The 14,991-nt window shown below is 38.7% G+C and overlaps 2 protein-coding genes across 4 annotated transcripts; one reads left to right on the top strand and one right to left on the bottom strand.

Moving 5' to 3' along the window:
* Positions 1–325: 325 nt before the first annotated feature.
* Positions 326–4,311, bottom strand: LIG4 (DNA ligase 4). The gene is made up of 2 exons (XM_072344588.1): positions 4,211–4,311; positions 326–3,909 (listed from the first exon to the last, which is right to left on the bottom strand). The coding sequence occupies exon 2, from the start codon at positions 3,890–3,892 to the stop codon at positions 1,154–1,156; it is 2,739 nt and encodes a 912-aa protein (XP_072200689.1). The 5' UTR covers positions 3,893–3,909; positions 4,211–4,311; the 3' UTR covers positions 326–1,153.
* ABHD13 (abhydrolase domain containing 13) lies at positions 4,311–14,300 on the top strand. Of its 3 annotated transcripts, none has more exons than XM_072344606.1 (3): positions 4,311–4,511; positions 5,992–6,027; positions 9,081–14,300. In XM_072344606.1, the coding sequence occupies exon 3, from the start codon at positions 9,116–9,118 to the stop codon at positions 10,127–10,129; it is 1,014 nt and encodes a 337-aa protein (XP_072200707.1). In that variant the 5' UTR covers positions 4,311–4,511; positions 5,992–6,027; positions 9,081–9,115; the 3' UTR covers positions 10,130–14,300. The 3 variants fall into 3 exon arrangements, with proteins under 3 accessions (XP_072200707.1, XP_072200715.1, XP_072200699.1); XM_072344598.1 differs by lacking the exon at positions 4,311–4,511 and adding an exon at positions 4,887–5,400; XM_072344614.1 differs by lacking the exon at positions 5,992–6,027.
* Positions 14,301–14,991: the final 691 nt, after the last annotated feature.

Genomic DNA, 14,991 nt, shown 5'->3' with positions numbered 1-14,991 from the left:
AAAATATGCATGCATAACAACTAATTTACAAACTGATTTCTAGCCCTAATTAGAACTGAGGCAAAACACAAGATGAGACATGAACTAAACCAGCACACTGAGCCCACAGGATATTTTTTAATCTATTTTTGTGAAAAAGAAATCTGCTATTGATATGCTGTGGGAGTCAGCAGGAAGACTACGAAGCTTGCTGAGAAGTTATTAGATTTAGAATCCTCAGTCTTGTATAGCTTTGGAAGAAAAGGTGAAACACTACCAGTACTTTGTATTTTTCAAAGAGTTACTTCTCCCTTATAAAATAAATAAATAAATAAGCAGGCAGATTTAACACATATTTTATTTAAAAAAATATACATTCAAGTAAATATTTTGGAATTCATTGCACATTACTGAAAAAGCACGTGAAACTTTTTTTAAAGATAAAGTGTAAAAGCCTGGTTATGTCACTGTTGACAGTTTAACTTGAACTGTAATGGCAAAAGACATCATTACAGTTAAGTAGTTAATTTGTAGTTTAGATATATAGGTAAGTATTAATTTATTAGCACCTCAATATGAAGTTTGATTTCTATTTTACAGCATTTATTTATAGACAGAAAGATTGGATCAATGCAGTATCCTAAAACCAAAGTGCTACTGGGGTTGTACAGAATTTAATATTAAAACCAATGCAAGTAAAGTAAAACAGGACAAAGAAAGCTTATAAATTACTCAGTTAAGCACCATACCATGTATATATATATATCATATTCTTTTTAAAAAAATATTTATCTCATCATCAACTGATAAATAAATAGTAAAATTTTCATGAGATAACTTAATTATTGTCTCCATTTTGAACAACAGAGGCAAGCTTTACTACTAGCTAGGAATTCTCTTACCTAAAAGACTATATCTCTTCTGAAACCTGCTGTTGAAGTAAAAGGCTTACACTGCTTATTTTGTGGCTTTTTCTCCCTCACCAGCACAGCTTTGCATTCTCTTGCTTCCACAACAGTATAGCTACAAGCCTTCCTTCAATTCCAGATATAGTGTTATTCTACAGCCACAGGTCTGTTTAAACAGACATAAAAACGCACAGAAAATTTAAGACAAGCTCATAATATCCAGTTCAGTTGTGACTACAAGATTACTTTTAAGGTTAAAAACCACTTTAAATTAAGAACTGATTTTCATTCTTTGGGACCCCTTCCTTAACTGACTCTGTTACCCACAGCTCAGATACGATTTTAAATTTTTTCCCAAACATTCTCCTGATAGCTTTCATCTCTTTTACCCGGGAATGATCTTCTCCTATAACAACATGGGACACGCCTTCCTCAAGAAGAGGAACTACTTTTGCACCGTAAAAACGGAGCTCCAAAGCTCTAATTGATAGTCTTGTGCCATGGATTTTGGTACTGGGCTTGTTAATTACAGCATAATAGTCCACATAAATAGTGTTTCCTCTGAACATACACAGTTGACAGCTGCTCCACGAATACCGTTCTTCTAACTCAGCAATCAAGTCCAGAGGCATCTTCTTATTATCCTTCACTCTTGAGAATACTTCCTTGAGTTGTGCAACATCTGTATCTGCTGTGTAGCTGTCTCCATAGCAATCATACTCACGAGCAAAATGTTCTCTCGTGTCAGGAGACATGTGAATCATAAAAGCTGGCTGCCAAGGTACCAGCATTTTGGACTGAAAACACTGAAGAAGCCACTCTGCTTTCACCACGTCATATTTGTTGGAAGCAATGATGTTTTTAACTCTGACATTCTCAGCTCCTACAATGACACAGTAAGTGTCAGGTCCAGGGTTCTGTACCACACTGCCACCACATTCAGCTATTCTGCTTTCCAGTTCAGATTTGGAGTACCTTCCCATTCCTGTCATAACACAAAATTCTACATCCTCAAACACACTGGAAACTTTGTTGACATTAGAAAGATCAGGAGCTTTAAACTGCTCAGCAATTCCAATTACCTTCTTCACCTTCGGAACAGTTTTCCTTTTCTTCTCTTGCGGCTCATCATATTCATTGATATATAGGTGCTTGGATGCCAGCTTCCCTTCTGCTCTGCTTCTAAGATGTTCTAGCATGTCCAAAGTCATGCATTCATACCATTCTTTGTCCTCTCTTATTTTTTCAATTCGGGGGAATCTCAAAGTACAGTCGGTTTTGTACATATCACTGTTAACAATCTCAGCTGCCTTGATCTGAACTATGACAGAGTTGCAAGGCTCAATGTACATTTCAGGTTTCTCAGTGCCACACAAAATGTTACCAGGAGGGTCCTTCCTATTGTAAGGCTTCCAGTGTTTAGCCAGTTTCAAACCCAGGTCATATAATTCCTTCATAGTGTAGCCAGAGCCAACACGACAAATAGAGTGGAAAACAGTAGGTTTTTCATTTGGAGCTGGAGTTTCTGCAATAGCACACAGAAAATGAGACATCATTCCACCACGTGAGCCTTTTCCCCAGTATCCACCAACAATAAGAAGATCTAGCTCATCCATCAGCCCATTGACATACTCTGGCTTGATTTTTAACCAGCCTTCCCCACGTTTGTCAGGCTTGTAGGTGGACATGGGGTCTTTTACCATAATCCCTTCCTCTCTGTTATCTATTGCTTCATTTAAAGCATCAATTACTTCTTTTCTTGTCCTGGCACTTTTTTTATGTACAACATGTATCCTGCCTGTTAATGGGGTGAATACATTACTTAAGATCTTGTATCTTTTGCTCAGGGATTCATGACCCAACTTCTGATCATTTATCATTAACACATCAAACACACAGAAGCAGGTCTGCAGATCAGAGTCCTCCACCATTCTTTTGATGTCAAATTTGTTTCCTTTTTGCATAAAGGTTTGTGTTTCAGGATTGTAAGCCATCATTTCACCATCAAGAATGCAATTTTGTATGTCGCTTTTAAATACACTGTGAATAAATGGTGTTAATGAGCCATCAAGGGGAGAAGCACCAAACTGCTGAGTATAGTCAAACCCGTTTCTGGAAAAATACTTATACACATCACCATCTTTGTGCATCTGCATACGTTCGCCATCCAGTTTAGTTTCTATGTAGAATACCTGGTTATTCATCTGCTTCTCAATTTGCTGGACATCAGCAATAGCAGCAAGCATTGGCTTAAAGGCAGAAAATAACATGATAGAAACATCACTAAGTGAGACAGAGGGGTCATGCAGCTGCCTACAAACTTTTTCCAAGTCTGTTGTAACATTGTGTAGTTCAGCAGCATCAGGATGAAAAATCGAAAATATCGTTTGTTGGCTAACACCAAGTTTTAGATCCTTTATAATCATCCGGATGAGCCACTTTTGCTCAAGTGCTGTGCTTTGGGTAATTAATTGAAGAAGGCTTTTCTTTACCAGTCCCTTGTTTTTAGCAGCATTGTTGTTTGCAATAGCATCCAGCAGTTCATTGACCTGCTCTACAGTCAACCTGCCTTGCTTAGGGCTTCGGGGTTTTAACACAAAGTATGCAACCATTGCAAAGTCTCCAGCATCTCCACGTGAACCAGTGGGCGTTCTGTAATTTAAAAGTTTCAGTGCATCCTTTCCATCTTTTGGTAAATTAAGCAGCTCGATGTAGAGCTTTGCAAGCATGGTTTCCTTAATTCCATATGCCATCCTTTCCCTTTCCAGCTGTGGAAGAATAAGCCGCATAGCAGGATAGAAAGAATCGGTGACATCTTTCTCTTTTTGATGGAGAGCACTGTGGAATTTCCTCCAGGAATCTAAGAAATCCTTGAAGTACTTGGTTTTCTCTGGCCGGGATTTACACGTCTGTATTCGCTCCAGGGTGGAACACAGGTCTGCAAAAGGCACATGCGAGGCCACTGTTCTTTTAGGAGAAGGTTGTGATGTGGGTACAGAAGCCATCCGGGTTGTTTTTTTTGCTAAAGCAGAAAAATGCACACGTTTGTAAAGGAAGGAGACACCAGCATATTACTCTATCTCAAACGAAAATAAACCGAATACAGGATGTACCGCTCGGTACACACCCTTTGCCACAGGCAGGCCTACTGCCACCATCACACCGTTGCCATAGTCACGACGAGACCCCCCCCCCCAACGTACCGGCCTCCTCTCTCGAGAGGAAAGATGGAGAAGTAAAGGGCTGCGAGCGCCGCCGACCCCAAAGAGACTCACACAATATCAGCGAAGCACATAAAACAAGCCCCAAACCGCTGAACTTACCCTTTAAACCCTTCCTCCCTCCGCTACTCCGGAAGGGGCGGAGCGGGGCTGTAGCATCACGGGCCGCACCAGCACCGGAACCCAGCACCGGAACCGGTGGTGCGGCGGGGCCTGAAAGAAAGCGGAAGGAGAAGTGGCTGCACAGTGTGACCAGGAAGCGGAACTGGATACTGCGTGACCCGGAAGCGGGAGTTACGGCCGTTGCCTTCCTGGCTTGGGAGGAACGGTGTTGAAGTTGCGCTTTAGGGCCGCGCTCGCCTGAGGCTCCGCCGGCGGCGGTCAGCGCGGGACGATGTGGCGGGTGGGTCTGCTCCCTTCCTGTCTGCTCCGCTGGGAGGTTGGCGCGGGCGGTGGGGCCATCCGGGTCTCCGCCACGGGAGGCCGCGGGTGCGGTGGGAATCGGCGCCTGTTCTGTGGGGTGGACGCGGCTCTGCTCGGCCGACCGCGGGTGTCTGTCTCAGCAGCTCTGAAAAGCTCTTTCGTCTGCCTTCCTCCCGGCTCCGGGATAACGGAGGCTGCGACGTTTCCCCCCTCCCGGGCCTCATTAGTTTCTATGTGACGCAGCCCCTATGCGCGGGGGTGTTTGCAGAAGGCAGGGCAAGAAATGACGGGTTCTTTCTCCTTAGTGTGTTGTGGGAATAGATGGAAAAGATTGAGCAGGCTGTAAAAACGATAGTACTATGTTTTAAGAGTCCATACTGACTAGAATGCCAAGGCTCTAAGATAGTAACAGCCTTCGTTTTTTGCTGTTGCACTTGTTAACACAGTGCCGTCATAACTTGGGATATACTTGTAAGAATTATGAGGATTTGTCAGTTGTGCGTGGGTGAAGAGAGCAATGGAAATTAAAGGGACAGCATTTTCAGTCACGAGCATGCACAGCTTTATGCAGAGCTATGGAAGTGCACTCTTGTAGGAAAAGTGGCTTTCTGGTTCCAGAAGACAACCCTTAAGTGTCTGACACTGCATTGTGCATGCTTTGCTTTTGGCTCAGGTAGGAGAAGCTGCTTTGTTTCTGAGAGAGTTCATCGACAAGATTTTCGTATCTAAAAGTCTGCGGTTTTCCCGTCGTTATTAAACTTCCTGTAGGTTCTTTTTTCCAGTCTGATTCTTTTTTTTTTTTTGGATTTGTATTTTGATAGTTGAGAACTCGGTATTTCTACTTATGGAAGACTTTGAAAAGAGTGCGAGTAAGTGTTAAGCTTGTGTAAAACTTGTCTGGAGAAGGTGGAGTGTAGAGCAAGGAAGTACAGTAGGACAGGACAGTTATCTTCATATTTCTCTCTGTATCCTGAAAGAATAAAAAAAGCCTCTTTTTCAAAGCCATAAAGAAACTCTTAAGGGCTGCTGTGATTGTTACAATAACGTTTTTGAAGCTGTTTAAAGAGATCAGGTATAAAATATCTGAATACTGCTGATCTTAGTGCTAAGTGTGTTCATATTCTGACAAGATTAAGTCTTGGGAGCACTGTAAGTCTACCATGACTTTGTTATTATATGTTGTACATGCTTTAAACTACATATAATATATGTAGTCCAAGACATTTCAGAGTGGTTGACAAACTGCACTATGAAATTGTGTTTTCAACTTTATCAGCTCTTTCATGCAAAAGCTTGAGTATGATATGCTTGGCTTCATCAGTGGGTCAGGTACATAACTCCTAAGAGTACTGTCTGTCAGCACTCCTGAAGCTTCTTTCAAGTAATCAAATAAAAACACTGATTGTGTATAACGCAAAAAGCAATTTTACTCAAAGTTCCCAAATGAAATTGTCTTTCAGGCAGAGATGAAGCACAGAAAATCGTCACATCCAAAGGTAAATGTTTTATAATCTGATTAGTGTGTAAGACAGTCTTTTCAGTAGTAAAAACATGGAAAAAGACCAAAAATATGACTAAATCTGTGGCAAATACAAGGATAGTTTCATCTGCTGTTCAAAAATGAGTGAATAATTGTTCAAAAGTTTTTAGGACTTAGTTGATAACAATATTAACCATTTAAGATTTGCTTTAGAGTACAGAAGAATACCAATTAAATGTTTTGCTTATGAAGACAATTTTTTTCCTCGCAGTCTTTATTATTATAATTGATTTATGTTCTGGGTAGTTACTTAAGTATACAACACGTATCTTATCTGATAAAACACTAAAGTCTGTCATTGGCAATAATTCCTGGACTGTACATTCAGCAGTGAAGATAAACAGATAAGACTGCAACTCAGGGCTGCCAAATTTCACTTCTGTTTTGAGATGCAACACAGTTTGTAGCTTTGTAAACAAAATGGGTCTTTACTGGTCTCTAAACAAGATGCACTGTTTGAGGCACAGCAGCCTTCTGGCTATGTCTTAATTTCAGATAGTTCTTAATATTGACTTGTGCCACATTTCTGTTCTACAGCAAAAACCTGTAACACAGAAGAACTTCATATTTGAAGCCTGTTTTCTGCTCATTCCTTAAGATTACAAGCATAATCCGAAAAGCTGGCTTTTCTTATATAGTTTTGACAGAAAGACAGGAGGAAAGTTGAATCAATTAGTTGATAAACAAAATTCTAATCATAATCATGACTAAGAGAAGAGCTTCATTTATGTAGTCTGAAAAAAGTGAAGGCAGATTACATATTTGGAGTGTATACTTATAGTATTTGTTGAATTTGGTTTCTGGTTGCAAGGCTTGATTTATGAAATCTTGTTGTTCACATATTTTAATAATGTAGTAGTTATTTTGTTGAATGAAATGTAATGGCACTTTGCTAATACAGAATCATGTTGAGTTCTAGTTGTTGGGTACATTGTGTTTTCTACTCCTGTAGGAAAGTATAGCAGCAGTTGTCAGGCACCACAGAAAACAACCTTAACTCATCCTGTTGATACCCTCCCTTAAGATATTTGTAAACATTAATAAGATCCCTTCTCTGTCTTCTCAGGGCTAAATAGGCCTAGTTAGCTCAGCCTTTCCTTATAGGACAGATACTCCAGCCCCTTAATCCTCTTTGTAGCCCTTTTCTGGACTTGCTGTAGGAGCTCCATGTCTTTATTTGGGGAGTCCAGAGTTGCACACAGTACTCCAACTGTGGCCTCACCAGGGCTGAGTAGAGGGGAAAGAACCTCCCTCAGCCTGTTGGCAATGCTCATTCTGATGTACCCCAGGATCTCATTGGCTGTCTTGACCACAGTGGCACACTTCTGGCTGATGGTCAGCCTACTGTCCACAGGAACTCCCAGGTACTCTGCAGAGCTGCATTCCATTAGGTCAGCCTCCAGCCTGTTCCAGTACATGAGTTCTTCCTCCCAGTGTATAGGATCTTGCTTTTGCCATTGTTGAATTTCATGATGGTCTTCTCCCTTCAACTTTCCATTAGGATTATTCATGTCTCTCTGACTGGCAGTGGCAGTCTTGCAGTGTATCTGCCTCTTCACCAGTTTGGTGTCAGCAAACTTGCTGAGGGTGTGCTCTCTGCCTTTGTGTGCCTTGATGAATAAGTTGAATGAAACAGACTCTGGGTGACACCACTAGCTACAGGCCTCCAGCCAGACTCAGTACCACTGATCACAACACTGAGCTCTCATTAAGCCGGTTCTTAATGTACCTTGCTGTCCACTCATCTAACCCCTTTTCTGAGCTTCCCTACAACAAAAGAAAGTTCTGTTAGAAACAGAAGTATCCAACATTCTCTGTCCTAAATTGATCGTAAAACTTAAGTTTTCAGGCAACGTTTGTGCATACATGAATGTGAATATTGAATACGTGTTCATAAATAATATTAAAAAACTGAGTTGGAGTAGTTATTCTCTAGGCTATCGTTTATTTCACCACCTCTACATATTTGGAGTAGATAGAGTGTGTAAAGATTTTTTCACATTGCGCTTGGTAAATATGCAGATCTTAAGGTGTAACAGATTTATTTCTGGTTTACTTGTAATCATTTTCATAAAAGATGGCAGTTCTTTTTATCTGAAGAGTACAAAGACTGGCTTATAGAGGTGACCTTTTTTTTTTAGCCTGATCCACAAAATAATCCTTTATTATAAGGCATCACTGTCACGTTATGTGTTGTATGTTTATGATGTCTCTTTTCTTTCTGGACTTACCAGCAGTTGTGGCTTTTATCGATCAACAATAAAGTAGGTAGCTGCTTTCCTCAGTGGTCTTATATGATGACAGTCGTGCCATTTAGCTACAGATTCAGTGTGGCTTACAGACCTGATAGTGTACAACTATCCAAATTTTAAAAAATATCAAAATGTGTGTTACAAATGTAAGCACAATGTGGTATCTTGCTGTAGTGGAGTTTCTTTCTTCTGATAGATTGATGTGTTACTCTGTAATCACAGTTGACCAAGGTTGTGCATCACAACTACTAAAATATAGTTGTCCCTGTGTGTGCACTGTTAGCCTTGACTGGTTGCAGAGTGAAGTACATAGGCTTACTGAATGTTCCTCTTAACATTACTTAATAGCAGTGTAGAAAGAAGAGCCATTTTTGTTTGTGTTCCCTGGATTCTAGAATTACTTACGAGAAGCTTTGACAAACCGACGTGTGCGTTTTCTGCTGTGGACAGAAGGAATAAACGGAGGGAAATGCAGGTTGTGTTTCCAGTAGACTAATTTTAAGTGCTACTGTTAGATATTGCCTGTTGGAATACTGTAATTGGGATTTAGGATTATTTAAAACTTTTTCCTTATGTTTGCTTTTCTACTTGTTACTCAGAACTGAATGTTTTCCAAAAATTGGAAGGGGTTTTCCCATCAAGTATAATGTTTATACTTTTGTGTAATGATGTTCAACAAAGCACTCATACTTTCGGAAGGTTAAGGCAATTCATTTTTCTCTTATTTTTATGTTTCTTTTTGGATTTTTTTTTACAGGATTTACTTGGAGTAGAAGATCACTGACTACTACAATGGAAAAGTCACGGATGCTTTGGACCTTTATTGAAAGATGGCTACTAGCTTTGGCTTCCTGGTCCTGGGGTCTCTGCCGTATTTCTCTCTTACCTTTGATAGTAACCTTCCACTTGTATGGAGGCATCATACTACTCTTATTAATATTTGTGTCAATAGCAGGTATACTATATAAATTCCAGGATATGCTGCTTTACTTTCCTGAACAGCCCTCTTCATCACGCCTTTATGTTCCTATGCCTACTGGTATACCGCATGAAAATATCTTCATCAAAACCAAAGATGGAGTTCTTCTCAATCTTATTCTGCTGAGATACACGGGGGACAATGCAGCATATTCACCAACCATCATTTACTTTCATGGGAATGCAGGCAACATTGGTCACAGGTTGCCAAATGCTTTGTTAATGCTAGTAAACCTGAAAGTAAACTTAATCCTAGTTGATTATAGAGGGTATGGAAAAAGTGAAGGAGAAGCAAGCGAAGAAGGCTTGTATGTAGATTCTGAAGCTGTGTTAGACTATGTGATGACTCGGTCCGATCTTGATAAAACAAAAGTTTTTCTCTTTGGCCGTTCCTTAGGGGGAGCGGTAGCTATTAATTTAGCATCTGAAAATTCCCATAGGATTTCTGCCATCATGGTCGAGAACACCTTTCTTAGCATCCCACACATGGCCAGCACTTTGTTTTCCTTCTTTCCAATGAGATACCTTCCTTTATGGTGCTACAAAAATAAGTTTCTGTCCTACAGAAAAATCTCTCAGTGCAGAATGCCTTCACTCTTCATCTCTGGGTTGTCTGACCAGTTAATTCCACCAGTTATGATGAAGCAACTTTATGAATTATCCCCAGCTCGGACTAAGAGATTGGCAATTTTTCCTGATGGGACTCATAATGACACTTGGCAGTGCCAGGGATATTTCACTGCACTCGAACAGTTCATCAAAGAAGTAATAAAGAGTCATTCCTCTGAAGAAATGGCAAAAACATCATCTAATGTAACAATAATATAACTGATACTCTTCTTTGGTGTAGGGGTGTACCTGCACTGTATCTTGGTTTGTGAGAAGTGGTAAAAGAATGCCCATTTTTAAATGTATGTCATGTCTGTACTTGCCTGAAGAGTGAAATTAAACTTTGAAAGGTCTGATGCTTTATTAAGATGTTCCAGATAACTTTTACATTTGCAGCATTGTAAATGAACCATTTTATGTCTTTCTCATACTTTTTTGATATCTGTCCAAATATTCCATTTGTTTGATATGTACAACAGTTACTATTAAAAGAAAAAAATCAAAACAAAACAACTTGCTACAAGAATAGTACAGAACACGTTAGTTTAGAACAATGGGAGGCTTCACTGCTGTATGTGTGAGCTTTCTGGGCAGTCATGGTTAGCTCAATGATTTGCTGTTTCTCCTAGAGTTTATTTAAATTGTGCCATGCATGAGATAGTTTTATTCCTTGAAATTTTATATTATGCAAGGTGGGAAGTCTTTTAATGTGCTAAATAATGTACAATAACATTAATGACAGTGTATACTAACAGGTATACCATCCTTCATTATGACACTTTGTTTTTTTAAACAGTTATGCATACATATATATATTTCAAACTGCAACTGAAGTGGAAAGGACATTTTCCCTGTTTTCAATTTACTGTTTGTATTATAGTATTGCCCATAATGTTGTATGTGGCTGAACATGATGGCTGATGGATTTTGCCCGGGCAATTTCTTCATAAAGATAAAGGTAATGGATTTGACTTCTAAAGGTCTTGTCCAATGAAGTCTCTCATCAGTAACTTACAGACAAACTGTTGATGTTGTCAGCCCATATACTTGAGATAGCATATCCCAAGGTGGAGTGGTCAGTGTGATGGAAGGGAGCGTCACACGAGTTAAAAATATCTATTTGTGTTTGGCTTTAAATGTCCGTGCCCTTTGTTTCTTTTGGAGGTATAAATAAATCTAAATAAATACCAGTGATTGTAATTAGGGAGTAACATAAGCCGACATTACAGTAAGGGTAATAAAAATGAGTAGCACATTAACAGGTATAAGATTAGTTGGAGAACATTAACACTCTTTTGCTTATAAAACAATATTTTTTTGTTATTATTTTTATGCTTCTCTCACATGGTGTGAAAGTAGCCTATGCATTGGCAGCAGAACTGAGTTTTCTTTATAGTTATACTGGAGTTTTTTTAGGATTGTATCTCACCATATCTGAGCCAACAATACCCTGAGTGAGCCTGATTCTGACCGAGTGTTGGATTTTGGCTTTATCCAAGTAATCTTTCCAAAGTTGTATTAGTTCAGTTTAACGGGTTGTGCTGTGTGAATTATTCTACAGACTGAACTGCTCATCTGCTGTAGCTGAAAGTTTGCCTCTTGGAGACATTTTTGTGGGAAAAGCTGTGGAAAAATCTTCCACCAAACCTGTACAATTGCCCTTTAGGTTGATGTTTTTAAATACAGTTATTTTTTTCAGCATGATGCTGTGATTCAGAAAAGCACCACGATATTTTAAGCTTGAACGTAAGTTCTTTCGTTGAATAAAACTGCTTTCCTGAACTAGTGCTTCAATAGTTATGCCTCCAGTTTTTTACATGGAATTAGTATGTGGACGTGCATGTTGTCAAGATTACAGATAGTGATTTATTATAAACACTTCAATATCATCTTTTCTATTTATTTATTTATTTTTTCTTTTTTAAACAAGCATACATACCAGAATTTGCTTCTTACTCTGGTAAGTATATTTTGTCATCCTATTACTAAGGTCTGTTCAGAAATGATTGAAAAAGGCATGGACACTTTAAAACATAAAGACTTAAAATCATTGTAAAGTGTAGCTTAGAACTTGGCAAACCAGCTCCTCAAAGGTACAGTGGTCTTTTATTTTTTCCAGAGAGTTGTGGGAGAAAAGATTCTAGTGCCATTTGGTTTGGGAGGACTGAGGAAGTGTTTGTATAGCAAAAGAGTTTGTGGCCATAGCGTTCCCTTTCTGTGATGTTCTAAAAAACAGTGCTGGTTCTTCTGTCACCCATGATATATTGCTTCAGTTATTTCATAATACTTTTGAATTAAGGTGGAGGGATAAGGGAGAAAGAAAAACAAGTGGGTGTGTACTGCTGTTTCCATAAACAAATGATAAAGCCAAAAGAAAAAGATTGCTCGACTGAATGCAGATAAATCGGTTGTTTAAAAAGTTGTCATAGCTTGTCATTAAACACTGTTTTTCATTAAATGTGAATTTCCTAAATGACAGAAGATTTTACTCCGCTTTGCACAGATCGAATAGGCAGACAAAAACATCAACCCAAAACATCTCCGGTACCCTTCCAGCCTTTTGGATTATGTGGCTTTTCCATACAAATGAAGTATTCGTATTTGGGCCCACAGTTGAGTCAATGTCAAACGTGTGGCCTTGGATTATGGTAATCAGGAGCTGTTCATAATGCATTTAAACCTTGCTTTTTATTATCAAGCCATATCTTCACCGTAGTGTCTGCAGGACATAAAGATCCCTGGTTATACAAATACCAAGTATGAGAAGATGCAATCATCATATATGCATATTTAATGTATTTTCTTCCACCTTCCACATGAGGAAGAAGCAAAAATGGGCTTAATACATTGGAAGCATCCATGTGTAGATGAATGCCTATTACCATTCTGTTTTTCATCACATTGGCTATGAAAACCACTGAAAGAAAACAGGAAAAGTAGTTATGCAAATATTCAAATGCTGTAAATAGGATCTGAGGGAAAAGAGGGAAGAAACATGTAGCTTGACAGGACAGGACTTGCTTTGTTTTGTAGTCTGTATGATGGTGACTCATGGTGGTCTGCTGCTGAATGCCATTTTCAGACAGTACATTGCAGAATCATAGTAATAACTTCAAATTGCCAAAAATTCTTATGATGCTATTGCGTTTATTGCACTTAACACCATTATATGTTTTCCCACGCCAGTTCTCCATTTGTGAATAGATGTTTCCCAAGTGTGTGTTGTATGTATATATGTGTTTCTAGTTTGAGAAAAGGAGGTTGATTTATTTTCACAGATTTGTAAGAAAGCCTTTCACGTTGAATATGTTCATAAAAGGAAATGTCCCTTTTATAAGAGGAACTTTGTTTAAAGAAAAATAAATAAAATAAAATTAAAAAAAAAAAAAAAAAAAAAAAAAGGAAAAAAATAAAAGGAAATAAAAAGTCCAGGGATGGAGGAGCAATGGTGGAATGATGGAGCTGAACAGCTGTAGCTGTAGAGTCCTTGTAAGGAATCGCCTGGAACAAGACCTTGTGTGTGTGGTATTAATTAGTGGAAATACTTGAGGCTTCCTGCTGACCCAAGTTTACATTCCTGGTATTTGCTTCTGAACTGTGAAATGCAGAGATAAGCTGTGGTTTGAGATGGGAATAAATGAAAAAGGTAAACTGATAAAACTGCCCTCATGTCCATTTCTCAGGTAAAATTAGAAATATAGCACAAAAATGCATCTGGTAGGCTATGGACAATCTCTCAGATGAAGGGCAAATGGCTTAACTATTTATACAGAATATGCATATCAGCATCTCTTAGCTAATCATTTGTGTCACCTTGAATGTTCTTAGTGAAGTATACAAGGCTGAATACCAAGGTATGGTCTCCTATTAGCAAAAAGATGCAGACATACCTCCATTTGTATTCCATAATTTAATTCTTGAAAAGTGTATTTTTATTTTGTTAACAACGAGTGGTTTTCCTAAGGGTACATCTGCCAAATACAAAAGCAGTGCCTCCTGCACTGGTGGGACCAGCCTGGCATGTCCCACTGAAAATAATCTACGATGCCATCCCGCTTGTATAATTTAGAGTAGAATCCTGCAGAAGTGTAGATAGAGAAAGCATATTCAAGCTCTAATAACACTCATGTTTTGAATTCAGGAATAGTCATTGAATAAATGATTCGAGCTCTCTATTTGATTTTTCTTCAGTGTATAGTTAATGGAAAAATGTCTTATTAAAGTCTTAAGTTTTGTAGATGAAGCATAAATGTTATTGTATATGTGCTAATTGTGGCAGAGTTTTACATTCTCATTCTAGTCTGGTTTTTACAATAAAATTAATTTTACAAAAACCACTTTTCTATTTTTATGTACTGACATATGCAATAAATTGATACATTAAAAGTGCTGTTGACGTCTTGTTCTGGTTTGTGACCTGTCTTCATATGAGTACAGGGTAATTTTGTATGCTTGGTCAGGGTATCATTTTCAGTTACCAACAAAACAAACCAGAGCACATGAAATTGTCATCTGTGTTGTTGGGGGTGGCGTTTGTGGAAAGTTATTACAGCTTTGGGGGTGGGAGGGAAGCTAAATTAACTGTCCGTTTCTAATCTTTGTCACGTTCTTGCTTTCACAAAGCATCAGTAAGTAAAACTGGTGGTAGCCCACCATGGCTTTCTGTCACTTTCTGCCTTTTAGGGCTTCTCTTTTTATCTGTAGAACTGAGAGCTGGTCTGAACATGTCACCCAGGAATTATTTTTATTGTGTTTCTGTCTGACTTTACCACTCATTATTGTTAATATTTTAAATGTCAATTTTAAATCTAAATACTGAACCATTGGCTCCTGAGGTCATGAAAGTGCCTGAGCATTAAGTCCTTTATTGGGTCCTTTTCAGGGTCTTAGTTTTAGACTTTATAGAGTTCTCTTTCTGTAAGTAGATAAGGAAAATGAATATTTTCTGGAAGTGTGCTGAAAACATTAGTGTGATTCATTTGTTATGGTTTCACTTGAGTGGGGACAGAATAGCTCTCCTCTGTCTTGAAGAATAGCAGTTTTCCTTCCTCTGAAAATTACGCAGAGTAAGAGCAGTCTTG

Source organism: Excalfactoria chinensis, chromosome 1 (assembly GCF_039878825.1).
Source record: "Excalfactoria chinensis isolate bCotChi1 chromosome 1, bCotChi1.hap2, whole genome shotgun sequence".
In the NCBI taxonomy this organism is placed as follows: Eukaryota; Metazoa; Chordata; class Aves; order Galliformes; family Phasianidae; genus Excalfactoria; species Excalfactoria chinensis.
Note: the sequence above shows the minus strand (reverse complement) of the source record. Positions and strands in the feature narration are given on the sequence as shown.

What these genes read in the sequence shown, in the direction of transcription:
- LIG4 (XM_072344588.1), bottom strand. Translation starts at nt 3,892, where the DNA reads ATGGCTTCTGTACCCACATCACAACCTTCTCCTAAAAGAACAGTGGCC.
- ABHD13 (XM_072344598.1), top strand. Translation starts at nt 5,376, where the DNA reads ATGGAAGACTTTGAAAAGAGTGCGA. An exon ending in AGACTTTGAAAAGAGTGCGA is followed by an intron (nt 5,401 to 5,991) that starts GTAAGTGTTAAG and finishes ATTGTCTTTCAG; the next exon opens with GCAGAGATGAAGCACAGAAA. An exon ending in GAAAATCGTCACATCCAAAG is followed by an intron (nt 6,028 to 9,080) that starts GTAAATGTTTTA and finishes TTTTTTTTACAG; the next exon opens with GATTTACTTGGAGTAGAAGA.